An 18,484-nucleotide genomic window follows, 5' to 3' on the forward strand; every position below is an offset into this window, starting at 1 on the left:
TTAACTTTACTGACAATATTGTTAACAATAGATGCAGCACTGAGATCATTGTCCAGTATACTTCCAAGATATTTAAAAGATTGTTTAGGTTTTATGATATGGCCATTGCAGTTTATATTAAAGCTATCAACTTTTGTTAGTTTTCTTTTAGACCCAAATAAAATACATTCTGTTTTTCCAAGATGCAAAGACAGTTTGTTGTCAACTAACCACTTACTACAGTTTTCAAGTTCCTTGCCGAGTACATTACTAATAACAGACGGATCTTTGTGTGAGCAAAGGATAGCACTATCATCTGCATATAATATTAATTTACATTTTTCACTTATGCTTATACTCATATCATTGACATAGCATAAAAACAGCAACGGTCCAAGTATGCTTTCTTGAGGAACGCCACAAGAGATGTTCATGAATTCAGACGTTGTATTATTTACATTGACAACTTGTTTACGTCCAGATAAATATGATTGAAACCACTCAATTGAATCCACACCAATTTCTTTTAACTTCTGACATAGAACTTTGTGATCTACGGTATCAAACGCCTTTTGAAGATCCAGCATAATCATTCCTGTATAAAGACCTTTGGAATTTTGTTCTTTTATATGGTCGGTCAAATGAATTAGGCAGGAGTCAGTTGAATAGTTTCATCTAAAACCACTCTGAAGTTCCTATAATAATCCATGTTTAACAAGAAAAGATTCTAGTTGGTTGTATACAACTCTTTCTAAGACTTTTGAAACTATACATAGTATGCTTACAGGTCGATAGTTTGAAACATCAGATCTGTTGTTTTTCTTAAACAATGGTTTAACTTTAGCATTTTTGAGTTCAGATGATACAATGTTACTTGTGATAGAGCTGTTTATCAGAAATGTTACTGGTATCTTTAAAAATGGTGCAGCATCTTTTAAAAACCTCGCAGGAATATTATCTAACCCTGTGCTTTTTGAACAATTTAGTTTACATAGTTCCTTGTAAATGTATTCTTCACTAACAGTGTGAAGTTTAAATTTAACAGAGTCAGGATTTCTATCTTTATAAAATCGTTTAAAACAGTCAGACTCATAGTTAAACAAATTGAAGGGCAAAGGTAGTTTTTTTTACTAAAGTTGAGGCTACAGTAGTAAAAAAGTATTAAAGTTATTTGCAACCTTACATGGTTCAAAACAATTTTCATCATCAATGTTCAAAACAATATTTGGAGAAGATTTACTTTTACTACTATATCCAAGATTTTTTAAATCTGCCCACAGCTTTTTTGGATCATTTTTATTTTCTTCCAGCTTGTTCGACATATATTCTGATTTGGCCTTAATAACTTCTTTCTGAACAAGATTTCTGTAAAAACGATATTTATTTAACATCTCCTTCTGTTTGTATTTTTTGAATTTGAAAAAAAGCATCTCTTTGACTGATGAGTTCCAGAATGTTAGAATCTAACCATGGTTCACTTCTTTGTTTTAGTCTGACTTCCTTAACAGGAGCAACAGTGTTCAAAACTGACTGAAATGTTTCTTTAAAAGACAGCCATGAATCTTCTACATTTTTTGCAATAAACATGTTTGACCAATCGCAAAGTTTAAGTTTGTGAATAAAATGATCTACATTGTAATGTTTCAAAGATCTTATAACAACATTCTTATTGCATATTATACGTATTCAGACTCATCAAAGACATAAACCATGGCGATGGTAATCGAGCAATGAACTGCATTCATGAAAAGAAAAGATGAGCGATAATTTTACTTCTAAATGTATATAGTTTTTATAAAAAACGATATTTTTATAATTTTCTTTTGTTTCTCTTGTAATTGGCCATGCTTGGCTATGACCTTGGATAATTAAACGTACAACTAAATGTCATGTGTCATGATGTGGTCAGGGGTGCATATTGAGAATGAAGTGATGTTCTTTGTGCCGCGCTTGCTTGTTAGGTTCCTAATGTAAATCAGTATGGACATACACGTGGTTTGTGACGTCACATAACGCCAATTACACTGAATTAAATAGTTCAGTTATACCCCTTTTTAACAAGAACACAACAACAAGAACAGACAAGCGTTCTACCAGGCGGTTGCTCTGCGGCGCTCTTGTTACATATTTCTTAACGCCATACTATACAAATATTTAAACTTGTCTTTTTTCGGGCCCGACAACTGATGCAATTATTAAATTAAAAGATGTTTAAAGTACAATGGTCCATGTTTAAAAAAAACATGACGTGATTTAATAATAAAATTAATTAAACAGTTAAAAAACAGAGATAGTCTCTCAGAAGGTTTAAATCGTGAACAAATCCAGTTGTATTTATAGTAAACATACTAAGTAGATACATTAACTACCCGGTTGTCATCTGATACATTGTCATTGATTATCAGGTTTAGAAGGTTTATTTCATAACCAATAAGCCATACGGCCCATGAGGACAAACAATTATCGATCATGCGCCAAAGACAGTTCAACCGACGCAAATATTTTGCACAATTTCTTGTAATAGCTACTTTGAGTATATATTGTACACCTCTTTGATTTATAATTTCATATTGATAATTACAGTGAGGAATTGGGTCACACTTTGTGGACACGCAAAAATGACGGGGACGATTGCAATTTTAGTGTTTATAATCAGTTTGTCTTTCGGTGTCGAAACAAAGCAAGATTGCAAATACGACAATATACGGATTGTTATTCGATCGGAAGAAAAGTATTTAAATGATATAGAACACTCGCTGGGAATACATTTGTTCTACTTTGATAGCAAGGTGAGCTTAACAAAATAGTTTATTATACATAATATTCTACTCATTATATACTAAAGGCCATTCAAGGCTATTACAAATGCACCCCCTTATATGCCTTCAATTTTGGAGAATCATGGTCTAGCGTTACATGACATGTAATCAATGATCATATCACACGATCGTGTTTTTTTTTTCAAATCTTTTATTCTCCGTAGCTACAACATAACTTATTTATGAAATAGCCTGACTAAAATACTAGTATTACAGTTTACAAGTTTTACATTTAATTTTAGTTATGACCCGCGGTTACATGCCTAATAAATCCCAGCTCAACCACTCATCGTTGGTGCAAAGCATATGAGCTGTCGATACTTCCTTGGTGCAATTGCGCCTTTTGTTAATTTGTACACACGTGAGAATTCTTTACATTTCATCTGATTTATTTTATTAAATATATAGAGGATATTTGTTGTTGTTTTTCAGTGTAAGCTCGTATTTTATTTCACGAGTGTCATAAAAAATACAGTTTTTCTATGATTACCAGTATGATAAAATAGGATCTTATACTGAAATAAACAACTTTTCTGTTTCTTTTATGCTCATTTTCCCGAGTTTTATAGAATTTTAATTTATTTTTTTAATTACCCCCTTTTTAGAAAATATATTATTAACGCCGCTACCCATAGGGCGCCCCTCATGCAAAAATATAGCTGTCAATTTTCTTTTTTGCGGTTTGTTGAGAAAGAGTTCTTTGATATTCTTTTTTATAGTTTATCATTCGCTCGTTTTTTTAGTGCAAATAGTTATGAACAGTTATCAATAAAGTTTTATAAGTGTACCCCTGTTCCAAAAAAAATAACGGAAACTCTTTTATTTGAAGCGTGGTATGAACACATAACCAAATTACTACGCCGCCATTTATTGAATGAAAATTTGAAAGGTCGAATGGGTTGGCAAAACAATTGCGGATAATCATTGGATATCAAACATTTTCTTAGTTATAGAGCGTGGTTTCATGATACATAGATATTCAGTCATCTTACTGTCAGAGACCAGTCTGTTTTGCTTGAAGACAGGTTGATTTCAAGGTAACGATGAGGACCACGCTAGTTTGTTGACACATTTTGAGGCGTGGTTGGGGTAAAAAAAAACGTAAATCTGTAAATTGTTCGCCAATTTTCTGAGAAGTTCGTATTACGTATTACAACGACAAACAGTTTAAAATACATTTGAACGATGATATAACATTCTATTTATATTCGAACAGTTGTTTTCGTCTATAATTTGTTTGTAATGAAAGTACATTCGAACATTCAGCTTCAAAATCAAGGATACGTTTATAAAAACGGAATAACCATTTTTTTAATGAAAGGTAAGGTGTTAATTTTCAAATATATCTTTATTTTAACTTGTGAAACATTTCTCTAAATTTCAAATATTTTATTTGCAAACATTTTCTGTTTCAAAAGTGAAGTGTTCTGTTTTGATCAAGGGGAAGTAACTACAATGGATTTTAAAAGTAGTTCTAAAAGTTGATATTTTCACTCCCTTTTTTGTTATTTTACTGATAAAACTCCATATCTCATCGAACAGCATAAAAAAAACATATGTCGAAAATCGGTGAATGTGGTACCGTGTAAAAACACTTTTACTACAGGTTGGCTTCGATTTCGTTTTATTGTTGTGCGAACTGTGTTGCAAGGAGCTTTTCTCCCGATTTAAACTTGCGCGTATTTTGAGATTTGCCAGCATTTCAACTACACTAAGGTGCAAAGACATACCCTTAGTACATTATATCACTTGTAAATGGAACTGTACGTTATTTTTAATACATACGCCGGTACACATCAAAAGGTACAAACACTTTTATGAACGGATATAGATATATTTATAAAAGTGGTGGCGCTGTTGCTCTAGTGATAGCGCTGTGGAGTATTGGTTACGCCGCTGTTGAATATGATTTGCGCTGAAAGTTGATATGATTTAAAGCCTTTGGAAGTAACACAATAGGGTGCCATTCTTACCATTGTAATATATTGAAATTGTAGCCAACCTGTAATAAAAGTGCTCTTCACTGTGCAAAATTCTCCGATTCTCTCGAAATATGTCCATGTTATAAAATCAAATCAGATGTCATATAAAACATACTAAAGTTGTACGATTAAGCAAAAGGCTGAGCTGCAACGAGGAACTGTCGGCAGCTCATTTCATTTACACCACCGATAAGTGGTGAAGCTAGCGTTAAGTAGGCGGGGGTTAGTATTCAATTGAAAATCTGTATCTTACTATACTCTACTCTCCTACACTCTTTGATAAGACGCTGCCGAGATGCTTATTAGTCCATTCTCAAAAGGAGATGTTAACGAAAAACAAGTGTTTAAAAAAATAAAGCGCCTAAAATATGTCTACCACTGGAAAATGCCAATGGCCATAACTCAACTGCGACAAATGTAAGACGTATCAACCTCAGGAAAATTTTCATATTTATCTTTGTGTCGTTTTTAACATCAGTTCACTTCATACTAAAGCTTTTGGCAAAATTTTGGTTTTGTGTAGCAATTTTTGTTCACAAATTGTTGATAACATACACATTTACTGTTTTCTTAAAGATGTACTCGTACTCCCAAATAAGATTTACCACAATCAATTCTTTTGTTCTTGTAATTGCTTACTTACAAATGCGAACATTTCCCTTCGTAATATCACGGCACTATAAATATGGTTCCGTGTCATTTGTTATGCCAAATACGCGTTAAAGATACAAAAACACGTAAACATGTGGCAAAAATTAGTATATGCATACATGCTACAAAACCCTATTTATTTATTAAGGAAGATGTTTTTCACTAATCACTTTTTTCCAGATAAATGACAACCTTTTCATCTTCGTAATGAAAACAGTGGAACTGAAACATCGACAACTGTTGTCACATATTGAACTAGCAGTCCTTCAACGTTCAAACCAACACGTATTTACTTTTGTTTTATTTTGTGCTACATAATTAAAAATGCGATTATATAAGTATGTGAGACATGCGTAATTAAAAAAGAATATATCATGTATCCAATATATGAAACACATTTTTAACTTCCCTTTTCCACCAAATTTAAACAACTATTGCTGTTCTTGTGTATAACATGTTTATAGTAGATTGTTCTAACTGACAAACATCTTATTAAGAAGAACTATTCGTGAAAGAATGACGTTATCATTAGGCCAATCTTATATGCAAAAATCAAAAACGTTAACATTTAAATTGACTGAAGCATTTACTATGCGTCAAATACTTCTCAAGCATTTCTATTGATATGTACCGGTATATCCGTCTTTATTTTAGCTAAGGCGCTGGTATCCTATAATGGCGAAGAATTCAATGCAATTTTGTATACACTTTGTTTTCACATATACTGTGACATTTATTGAGAACCAAATCGTGATCAATAAGTCTTAAATTTCACAACTATAATGCAAAACGAGGTTTTCAGTGAATTGTATTTATAGGGTCTTCCGTGTTCAAGGACGGTATATATAAAGACAGTATTCAATAGGGTATTGAATAATAGTGCGCTGTCTTTAACATTATGCTTATTGATATATCACGTATTGAACAATTCATTCTGACAGACATAAATAATTCTTTAAAGGTATATTTTTAGTCTTGATCGATATTAAAAAAACAAACAAACGTTTAGTGGAGTTGCCTTTCTAGTGTTTCTCTCAAACCGGTATTAAACAAAATGAATGAAGACTCAATTTCTTAACAGGTTTTCCAACATATTATTCAGTAATAAAAAGCAAAACTAGTAATGTACATTTTCATTTACGTTTGTAAAAGTACTTATTTATCGCAAGATTCTGTACTAAAGAATTTTTGAAGACCGTATATAAAACAACGATTCGATTTCTTTGTATAAAAAATGACTTAAATAACGTTAAGCAAAAGAAAATTATTGGCTTTGATAAAACAAGTGAACATATACTAGATTCGATGAATAAAATATAATGAACATAGCTAATATTACCAATTTTACGATGATGTGTTAGAATAATTGAAGCAAAGGCGCATTAAAGCAAACTTACCATATTAATACTAGCGCTGAATGAACACTTTTAATACGGGTATAAGTAATTTAATACGCTTTCGAAAAGAAAAAAAATGTTAATGCCAAATAATCTTGCTGTAGTTTTGCGGTGCGTTGATATTCAAACCAGCTTTTAACATTTCAAGACAGGACCAACTAATTTGTTTGTTTTATTATTGTATCAATATAGATTGAAAAGATGGCTCAAAGCTACAACTTGTATCAAGTATCGCCTCTCAGCCTACGATCTGCAACATACAGTAGCGATAGACACCAGTCTGAACAATGGAATGCACCCGTACGTATCGCATGCCAAACATGGAAGAGCATTGAAACAAAAAATACATAATGCTTTCTGTTTTGATGTCTTGCATTATGAATTGTACATCTTTCCATGGTACACTTTCATAATTATTGCGTTATTGCATCCTTGTTTTTTGATGATACATGTTTATTCAATTCAGTTAAAAGTGTGTGTTAAAATTTGCGTAAAAAGGGTTTAATGCACTAATTATTCCGAACAGTTGAAGTAAGCAAGCACTGTGTAACGAGCCACAAAGCAGGACTCAAAGAAGCTAGGTTTTATTACACCAGATGGCGTTAAGTTCAGAAAGTTAAGTACACGACAATCGGAACACCTCGCGATCGCCCATTATGCAACACATATCTATCCCGATGTTTGCCCGGAGATAGCCGACTTCTTATGATTGATAAAATTTCTTTTAAGAAATTACCCACATTGTAAGCGTAGAGCCACCTGGTGTAAAAATATTAGATACTCGTAAATATGACGTATTTTATTATGCTTGTTAAGGGCAGTTTTGTTGATGCCAAACCAGTTTCAGTTTTAATTTCAATGGTTACAGCAGTTGAGAAACCGGTTTTGATAGTTTTGCTTGAAGTAACAAGTGCATGATTTTGTGGACATTTCCAACAACATGGCGAAGCTACCGTAGCCACTGAGCTACACAATTAATAATATAACCCTTTTCATTAAGCTCTTTGCCCATTGTAAAGCATTGTTATAAACATATTGAGATACAAATCGTGTTTGATCGCTTTCCGCAATGTTGTTTTCGAAGTAAACCAGTTTTCAGATGGAACGAATCGATGAAACCGCCTCCGGTAAGGGTTCGATAGTTTCAAAACCCGGTTTCGGTTTCGTTAAAAAACGATAAAACTGGTTTTGGTTTAATTTGAAACTGTTACAACAAATTCACAGTTCCTGAAACCGACATAAACCGAAACTAGTTTATTACCAATAAAAACGCCCTAAGTTAGGCTTTGTGGTAGTCATCCTGATGAGTTTTGCAAAATTAAGCTAGTAAAACGTGCGACGTCAAACAATGCCAGCAGATTCCTTCAGAGAAAAGCATGCTCGACCCCGAAGGAGTCCACTGGTCTTTATATACAGTAAATTCTCAATACACACAGAACCCGACCTTTGCTAATTTGCACATCACCAACCAAGAAATAATACGTACTATGGACGTTCTTTCGTCGATAACGGAAGTTATATACACTATGAACGCACATCCGAAGCCTACCGATGACCGTTACATTATTATGAACGCACGTCCGCCGCCTACAGCGGACCGTTACATTATTATGAACGCACATCTGACGCCTATAGCGGACCGTTACAGTTGTACTATGAACGCACATCCGACGCCTACAGATGACCGATATAAACGCACGTCCGCCGCCAACAGCGGACCGTTACATTATTATGAACGCACATCCGACGCCTACAGCGGACCATTACACTAGTCAAGAAAGTGACCCAGAAAGTAAGCCTTAAAAACAGCTTAAGCACGAGTCTATATGAGATTAAGAAATAAACTTTCAGTAAGCTAGCATTGTAGTTGCTCGAATACCGATTTCAGGATGCAGTTAAGCAAGGTGTACAAGTAAGAAAGCAGATGTACAAACCAGATTGCAATATATAAGTTGCTTCAATTCCCTTCCATACAAAATGCTGGTCTATTTTTCGGGTATATATCGCAGTGTGCCAAATGAAGGGTGGTTTAATATATTACAAGAAAAACTGTGATACAAAGTATCACAGCGGGCCCACAAACATATCTACCATTTAAATATTTTGAAGTTGGTGATGGCTGATGTCGAGTCAAGGCTATGAAGGAATTCAAAGAGACCTATTTTGGTAAAACAGTAGTCTATGCACAACTACAGTTTACATTAACACTTCTTCCAGGTTTGATTACAACTATAAGTTTTACAGGGAACAAGTTTTGTGACAGACAGACAGCACTATATCAATATGTCTCTTGCTTACTCGGGAAAAGACATAACTTAAACTATTTTCTTAACCTAAAGCATACCGCCAGCAACAGAGATCTTTATCCGATAATGATACCTTTAAAAGGCAATAAAAAGCGGCCATGTCATAATGAGATTAGTCATCTGATAACATCACGGTAGCACATAATCCGATATCAAAAAGTGGTACCGGGTACCTGGCGATACCGGATACCGGGTATCGGCTTTTAGCACCACCCGCCAGAAACGTTGCGAAAATCAGAAACTCGCGCGCTTTTGTCAAACGTACGAAAGACAACTTTTTTAAAAAAAATAGACTGTCTCTACAAAATTAATGTCAAAAGTAAGACCGTTTATTTAATGACGAGACAATTATTATGATAAGAACGACAACTCATGTATTCAAGGGAAAAATTGACTGTGTCTACATTTTCAGCTCAAAGGTACTTGATTTATTTAGGAAAAAGAGACGCATATTTTCAACCAAGTTCTTAAGTCTCCATAAACCTTTTACTCACCACGTATTAAAAATAGCGGGCCGCTATAAGGTGCAGAAAATCACCAAAGACTCGATTAAATCATCGAGCGGGTTTACAAACGTTTTTACGAAAGCATTTAATTAAATATGGAAATAATTTGCGAGAGAAATTGCAATAACGTTATACATGTACAAGAACCTGTACACTCAGACGTTGAACACGTTTTATTTGGAAGGTTAATACACGGAAAATTGTAATCGACACTTTCAGTCAATTAAATAATGTGTTGTTTAATTCTTCTAGACCATTTCATTTTTTTTCATGATACTTTTATTTTAAAAGTGGTACCTTCAGTACAACACAATTGTGTGGTCATTGATTTAATATTTGTTCTTGTTTTTGTTTCAGAATTTCATGAACCTTTGTTCACCTCATTTCGACCAAGCGCTTGGAATTGACCAATCATGGATTGAACATAATGTCAGTGGACGTGGAATTGTTGTGGGAGTTACAGACGTTGGTATCAATGCGAACAATAGGTTTATACATGGAAATATAGTAAGAATTACAAAATGAATTACTCCTGTGATATATTGTTGTTTCTTATATTTAAATTTAATGTCGCGCAGTTCTCTTTTAATTGAACGAACTGAACGTGAAGAGTGAAGACAATGATACATACACGGCCATTTATGATAACAACATATTTGTCCGCCTAAATTTCTGTTGCCCATCAACAAACGAGTTTATCGAAACAAAAAAGTATTGTTTATATTTTTATTTCATGAGCGCTGTTTCCATATTTTCAGAACTTTGATTTGTCTTACAACTTTGTGGATAATATCACACAAACAAGTCATACCGTTCTACCGGGTATACTAGAAAGTTCGTCAAAAACAGGGTAAGCACTGAGCGTTGTTTAAATGTTACGTAACTATCAGATGTTCATTCAGTAAAGCCGCGGACTACAAGTCGCAGCGGACGAATGGTTCAAATACCGTTGTCTATTCACATACTTTGTCTGTTAGTAGTGTGTAATTTACATAAACTTTATAAGGTACTTTAGCCAATCCGTTCTAAAAATTAATTCAGCTACCAAGCATACTATGAAGTATAACAGTTAGTACAGAAAAGAATTATAATTATTCATTTCCCATTGATTAACAAATTAGTGCAATCACTAAAAATGAAAAAAATGAAAATGCTCCAAAGACGCTTGAAACGCTATTGAAAATTTGTGCTTTGATTCACAATCTTTGTTTGGTCTTAGTTACTAAATGCTTAAATGTGCCATATGACATATGAAACCTTTATACCCTAAACATTTTCATTTTACCACAAACATATTGCTCAGTGCAAAAAGGAGCCATATTTTTAACTTCATATATATTTTTTTTTATATTTTATATGGTACCATTTTCCACCAATATTTGTATAGTGTATCCCTTGGTACTTTTTTGTTTCAGATATTTCAGGTTTAATTAATAGGTATACAATGTATTTTTATATCACATGTGGATATAATATAACTGTATTGAGATATGCAAAAAAAATCATTTTTGGTGTAAATGTTAGTCGGAAACTTTTTGCACTAAGGGGACGGACTTTCTTTCATAAAAGTACCAGAAATAACTCAATCTAAACAAAGTTTAAAAATATATATTTTCCGACTGAAAATCTGTGGTCACTGTGGTGAATTATCAGTGGCTTTTAGTTTAGATATAAATGGACGTATAATATATAATTTAGTAGTTTTCTTACCTGTGTTTTACCCATTTTCTTCAAAGTCATGCGATCGCGTGTGCTGGACTCATAGCTCGCCCAAATACGGGTGATAAATGCGTTTTTTGTGGAACAGGTGTTGCACACGAAGCAAAACTTGCAGGTATGTGATTTATGTCAAACATTTCATATTACTTTGTAACGATCTAATTAGATGAAGCTATATTTACGAATACCAGAAATCATCTTCAATGAACAAACAACAGATGGATATGGATACGAAAGTTGATAGAACCAATCCTTTTCAGATCTGCAAATTGCAAAGATCAGAGAAAAAAGTTGGATGTTTCAAGGCATAGACTCTGCTATTTATTCAAGGGCTTTAGCATACAGACGTGATGCTATCCATATATTCTCAAATAGTTGGGCTGCAAAAAAGGCGCTCATTAAATCAGCCTTCTATGAAGAAGATGTTTTGACTGAAGGAGTTAGAGAAGTATTGAAAACGAATTAAAGTAATTTTTTAATTTAAACCTTTTATCAAAATTTTGCCGTAAGGTATCATTTTCATATTTGTCGGTGAACAGTATTTATATGGCTATAGGATTCAAATAGTTTGTCCTTGACAAAACAAGTCATCCGACATCCGTAAGGTATCATTTTCATATTTGTCGGTGAACAGTATTTATATGGCTATAAGATTCAAATATTTTGTCCTTGACAAAACAAGTCATCCGACATCCGTAAGGTATCATTTTCATATTTGTCGGTGAACAGTATTTATATGGCTATAAGATTCAAATATTTTGTCCTTGACAAAACAGATCATCCGACATAGAATGCCGATGATAATGTTGGAAAGTTAAAACAAATACTAAAAACCTGTCAAGGCTTACATATCATCGGGCGCATATTTTAAAATGGTTGTGAAAATAGTTTGTTGCTTTTTTCTGTAACAATATGCATATCTAAATATCTCATGTCAGGGTCGGAACGGCCTCGGTACGGTATACGTATTTCCTGCCGGATATCCTGGATCTGGTTTGGCCAATCATATAGGGAGCATTACCGTTGCCTGTTTAGGTGTCAATGGTTCCGTCGCTGATGTAAGCAAAGTCAATGCTGCGGCACTCGTATCAGTGTTTTGCAACGGTAGAAAAAGGAACGATCAAAGAATGGTATGTTGGCATATACAGGCGAAACCATGACGTAAATATGTCAAGGGTCGGTATCAATTACATATGCGGTTTTTCATGCAAGACAAATAAATAACCTTTCGAGAGCAATCTCAAGTTAATCACCAACACCATTCACCAACCAAGTCAACACCATTAATGCGTATGAATAAAACAAGCAGTTAGATAAAAATAATCGAGATTATGTGTTGTAGCAATTTTATTTACTATTCGCTTTAAGATAACAGTTGGGCACAGCGATCGGAGGTGTGACACAAGTTTCGGCGGTGAATCTGCTGCAACTGCAATTGTTTCCGGGATGATTGCTCTTTTGTTGGAGGCACAGTAAGATATGATATAGAGATTATTTGTTGAATTCAGTTTTAGATCGTATTTTATTTCATTAGTGGTAACTAAAAAAATATGTTCACGAGTGGCGTAGACACGAGTTAAAATATTGTTTTTCTGTAACCACCCTACTTCCATCAAAGAAACCAATCATTTTTAACATTTATTGAGGCACAAAACAAGTATATGATCAAAAGCATTTCGGATATAAAAATATATCGCGTAGAAATACAATTAAATGAAACCTGAGCATGTGGCATTTTTTTTTACATCCAATGACAATTTCAATAGATTTAAATTAACAAAGATGGACTTATAAAAGTGTGTATTCGTAAAAGCAACGGAAGTCTGTGTTTAGTGTTTTTCGTAGTGTATATCTATTCACTGTCGATCTCAAACTCGGTAATTTTCGGGGTGAATTCATGCTCAGTGCAGCCGAAGGATTTTTGTTGTTGAGACAGCGAATTAGTTTCATATATATTAAAGTTGAATGTCACGTTTCCGTTAACTTTTGTGTTTACTAAACCCCAAAGGAAATGTCGAGTCTGTGCCCGAAGATGCTTTTGAGAAGGACGGAGAGCAGACTTTGAAAGTTTTCTCGACAAGATGTCTGAAAACACCATGGCCTAGTAAGGCTAGTTGGTTTTCCATCTGATTTAAATGATCAGGTTTTTATGGCCGATGATCTGAGCTATTGCATATGGCTGGACTTCTTTATCGTTCAGCTCTTGGAACAGCCTTTTCTGAGCAATTAAAAAAAATGAATTGTTAAACTGATGATGGTAATCAATTGAAGGAAATTGGTCAAAATCAAAATGCTTGTGCATACATGTACGCGGTTAGAGTTTGTAGGAAGAAATGATCTATCAAATCTATTGCTACCACATGTGGCCAAGTAAATATTTAACCGATTCCTACCAAGCGGGTTAATTGTAACAGTATGTTTCATGAAATAGTTCAATACAAACATTGGTAAGTTATTTCTTAATTGTTATAATCAATCGCAAAAATGTTTGTTTTATTAAAACTATTGCATAATTTGATTTTGAGAATTTTAAACGCAGACTACAAGTCGCAGCGGACCCATGTCAAGGGAAGCAAATCTTATAAAAGATGTCCCGAGTTGATTGTACAGAGTGGAGTGATCAAATGTTATTATTTCACTCGAGCCAGAGTGAAATGATCAAGTTTATCATTCACCAATATTTTTTATTTTTTCACTGATATGCATGAAATAGAATTGTTCGTTTCGCGTGGTGGATGTTTTACTTACTTTTCTCAAAGAAGTTCGGGTTCGATATTCGGTCTGGCCATTTGTGAGTTTGACCGGTGGTCGAGTTTGATCGGTGGTAACAAACCTTACCGAACACTTTTGTATTTTCCGGGTACCCTGATTTCTCCCACATCACAACGCTACTTTCTGGCATACATTACATCACGTATGAATGAGCGTCATTATTTTTTTTGCAATTTTGCCATAATAAAAAAATATAAATTATAAACTATCGTTTGTCAATGGTGACACTTAGTGAAGGGTAAACTACGTATTTCTTAGGTATTATTATGCGGCTTAGTTTCAAAACCCGTTTCTGACTTTCTTTTAGCCCTGCTTTAACAGCCAGAGACGTAAAACATATTTTAATTGAATCAAGCAGCCGTTTTGGGATCGAAGCAACACCTGATTTTTTGCATAACACAGCTGGAAAATATTGTAAGTTTTTTTACAAATTATTACTGCATTGTTAATTGAAATCCTCTTGGGCTTCACAAAAGTATAGATGTGATTATATCTTACTTTTAGCTCACCTGAGCACAAAGCGTCCGTCGTCGTCCGTCCGTCCATCATCCGTCCGTCGTCAACATTTTTCTTACAACAACTTTTTCCTAAACCACTCAATTTCAACCAAACTTCACAGGAAAGTCCCTTGGGTGGTCATCTTCCAGATTCCGTGTATAAAAGTGTTCCATGCAGAAATGCAGAACTCTAGTTGCCATGGCAACTAAAAGGAAAAAACAATCACTTTGAAATTCTTCTCCTCAGAATCCGCTGGCCCAATTTTAAAATAATTTAAAAGAAAAGTGACCCTTTATCAAATTGCTTCACCCCATGTTGATTCATAAAAGATATGGCCGCCAGGGGCAGGGCTACATTTTATTATATGTCTAAATGGAAAACTTTGAAAATCCTTGGGTAGTCCTCTTCCAGATTCCTTTAATAAAAGTGGTCCAATGCAGAACTTTAATTGCCATGGCAACTGAAAGGAAAACCTTCGAAAATCTAATCTGATTTCAACATAATTTCACAGAAATGCTCCTTTGACTTAGGAAAACTTCTCTTCAGAATCCATTGACCGATGTCATTTTTTTTAAAAATTACTTTGTTTTGCATTCATCGAAGATGACGACTTCATGAATATATTCACGGTAACAATGTGCTCTTTTGTAACCAGTTATATAAATCCAACTTAAATATTGTAAGATTTGTGGCCCTTTGTAACATTTTAAACAAATACACATTTTCATGTTTAATAAGCCCCTTCAAAAGGGACGTATTTTAGTTTTCCCAAGGGCATATGGGTGGAAGGCGTCCAGTACGTTGTCCGATCAATAACTTTAGAACCGTTGTCCAATCAGATGAGCGATATAGCGCCATATTGGCCCACTTACTTAAAATTAATATTTTTTATTGTATTTATATTTAACTCATATTGCACTGTGAATAATATGTTTTTCCTCAGATCATCCTAATGTGGGATTCGGCCTGCCTGACAGTTCAAAGATGGTTTTACTCGGGAGGCACTGGAAACAATTGACACCATTAAGCACAAGAACACTTATAATTTCGAAAACCGCATAGTAAGTAATCTAGTAGATGTCAATTAGATAAGTATACATTCGGAGATGTTATTAAAGTTACATAATTAATGATAATAATAAAGACTTGTATAATATAAAGTACCATTTTATTATTTTGACATTGCATTACAGGTAATTGCATTTAATTCAAAGCTGCACTATCAATATGTCATACCATCCAATAAAAGTGGTAAGTATTATATTATTATAGTATTGTTAAGTATTTAAAACCACGATCTTGTGCAGACTCCATTGCCGGATAGGGCTAATTATGGATTTGTTTATACTATATTTCTTTTATCACTTCTTGTTTATTTAGGATTTTTGACGTTTGAAGTCGATAAAATGATCCCAATAGTGATAAATAATCCCAAATCATATAGCAACCGATTAAGGATTCTTATATTTGTGGAAATTACATAACCTCATGGCAACTGCAAGGAGGTCATGCCTATCCTGTGGTTGCTATGGTGTTCTTTCTTGTCCTTTAGCTCACGATATTCACGAAGTTCACAATATATCATGGAAAGTTTTTACTGGCCGTAACACCAACAATTCGTAGTCAACAACTCACGGGTACATCAATTATAGGGATTCCGTACGAGTTTTGGACGAACATACGTGACCCAATACTTGAACAGACCCCTTGCGATTTTTAATTTCATAAAACGAGTACACTGCGCTGTCCGTTTGAGTTCATCATCAGCTCATTACGACGTGTATGGCACCGTTTCGGCTTACACACGGGTGTCTATCTGAGTCGGAAAAAACGTCAAATTACATAGTGTAGGCCCTGCAGAATATGTTTCCGCAACACATCTACTCCGTAGAATAATGCAATATCCCCGATTTCCCGGATTAGTAGAAATCCAATGAACGTAGAAAATTTTCGTTCGAGCTCAAGTGGATATATGATCGTATCATAAGGTTATAATAATAATATAATAATGTGAATGACCACCCAACGTATTATTATTATTACAGTCACACCGATGATCTTGACTGGTACGTTCAAGAATTGTACGACAATACTTCCTGCGACACAGCACCATGCATAGAGAAGATGGAAGAAGTTTTGTTTGAAATTGAGTTCGTATATTCAAAACAGCGTCTCATGAAACTGTGGGCTAAATCACCAAGTGGGACTGAATCAACTTTAGCAGAATTGGAACCTTCTGCGAAAGGGGATACAGCGAAGCATGTCAACACCACCACTTTCCGGTCCAACCACTTTTGGGGAGAAAATAGTCGAGGTCGCTGGCATGTTTACATTGGTTGCAAATATTCAATGGCCTATCCTTTTCCAGGTAAATGGTTTTACTGAGTTTCCTTTGTTGAACAGTTTTATTTTTATGAACATTTATTGACATGTTAAGGCGTCTTGTTTCCAATTAAAAATACTACCACTACCACTACCACTACCACTACTACTACTACTACTTCTACTACTACTACTACTACTACTACTGATTATGATGATAATGATGATGATGAAGATGATGATGATGAGGAGGAGGAGGAGGAACCTTTAACTACTTACTAAATAATACATTTATGGAAAATATTAATTACTGATAACAATATTGTAATCGTGTATTTAATTATAATCACTGGAAACGCACAAATATTAAATGACTGGCGGAAGCTAAAAGATTTACAGTGATCAACTATAGTCTCAAAAGGTAGAAATACCATGTTTTCTGCATTTTCCTTTAAATTTAACGCCGTTTCCTTCGTCTTCATAAGAACCATTGTTTCCGATATGTATTCCCCATCTTTCGGTTAGTTTAAACAACTGTATTAAACGTGGTACATCTTATTTGAAAGTAAGAGTGCATCTTAAAACAACGGTGATCGAACCAATTGTAACAGGTGCTGAGTCTTATGATGTTGAAATAGAATAAATTAAGAATGGGAACTCAACAAGATGTCAAATGTTGTGTTTGTGGTGTATTATTGCATCTTTTAAATACACTTTGCATTTTTTCAGCTGGTGCATGTCATGTCGCTAACGCAAGTATAGCAATACATGGTACAGTAGAAACTGATAAAACACCACATCATTCATATATGGATACAGATGATGGCGACAAAATTAACAGATATAACCTACCCACAGATGGGAAACCGATTACAAACAATGGCATTATTGCAAACAATTTAAATGCAAATAATATTAATATATACAATAACGAGTACAATTCAGTGATTGTGCCACTTCTCATTCTGCCTACGGTCTTTCTGGCCGCTGTCAGTTGTTGGTATGTTTGCTTAAGGCGTGTACGATGAGCGATAGCCAGTGTGTGAATACCACGTGATAGATAACGTCATATATGCTACGTCAGAAGGCAACAATTTGCTTCAAATGAAGACTTAAATCAAAGATAACTTTTCTTTTACAACACCATTTTAAATGAAACTAAGGGCAGTCTATGCCGCTTAAAGAGCCCCGCATTTGTTTTATAACTGGAGTTTGATGATGTGATTAGTTTTATCAAACACTTCAACAAACCTGTTTCCAAAATAATGTTTTGACAGTGCTCCGTCAGACGGCCGTATTGTGAAAAGGTTTGTCGAAGTGCTTTAAGAAACTAAACTCGCAATCAAATTCTGGTAAAAGACAAAAGGTATGGCTCCGTCAGCGGTGTAGACTGCGCTGTGTTTCATTTGAAATGGTGAAGAAATAGTGAAGATATCTTTGTTTAAAGTCTTTTTTCAAATCAAAATATCGCCTTCCGACGTAGCATTTATGACGCAATTTATCACGTGTTATCGCCGAGTGGGACTTAATCAA

At 34.4% G+C, this 18,484-nt stretch overlaps 1 protein-coding gene across 1 annotated transcript; it reads left to right on the forward strand.

The window, feature by feature from the left end:
- The first annotated feature begins 2,460 nt into the window (after positions 1–2,460).
- On the forward strand, positions 2,461–18,037 carry LOC128203219 (endoprotease aex-5-like). Its single transcript, XM_052904529.1, has 13 exons — positions 2,461–2,768; positions 5,612–5,716; positions 7,021–7,128; positions 9,998–10,147; positions 10,399–10,490; positions 11,377–11,474; positions 11,620–11,807; positions 12,298–12,489; positions 12,728–12,831; positions 14,439–14,545; positions 15,573–15,690; positions 16,675–16,997; positions 17,681–18,037. The coding sequence occupies exons 1-13, from the start codon at positions 2,598–2,600 to the stop codon at positions 17,977–17,979; spliced, it is 2,055 nt and encodes a 684-aa protein (XP_052760489.1). The 5' UTR covers positions 2,461–2,597; the 3' UTR covers positions 17,980–18,037.
- The last annotated feature ends 447 nt before the right edge of the window (positions 18,038–18,484 follow it).

Source organism: Mya arenaria, chromosome 9 (genome assembly GCF_026914265.1).
Source record: "Mya arenaria isolate MELC-2E11 chromosome 9, ASM2691426v1".
Lineage (NCBI taxonomy): Eukaryota > Metazoa > Mollusca > Bivalvia > Myida > Myidae > Mya > Mya arenaria.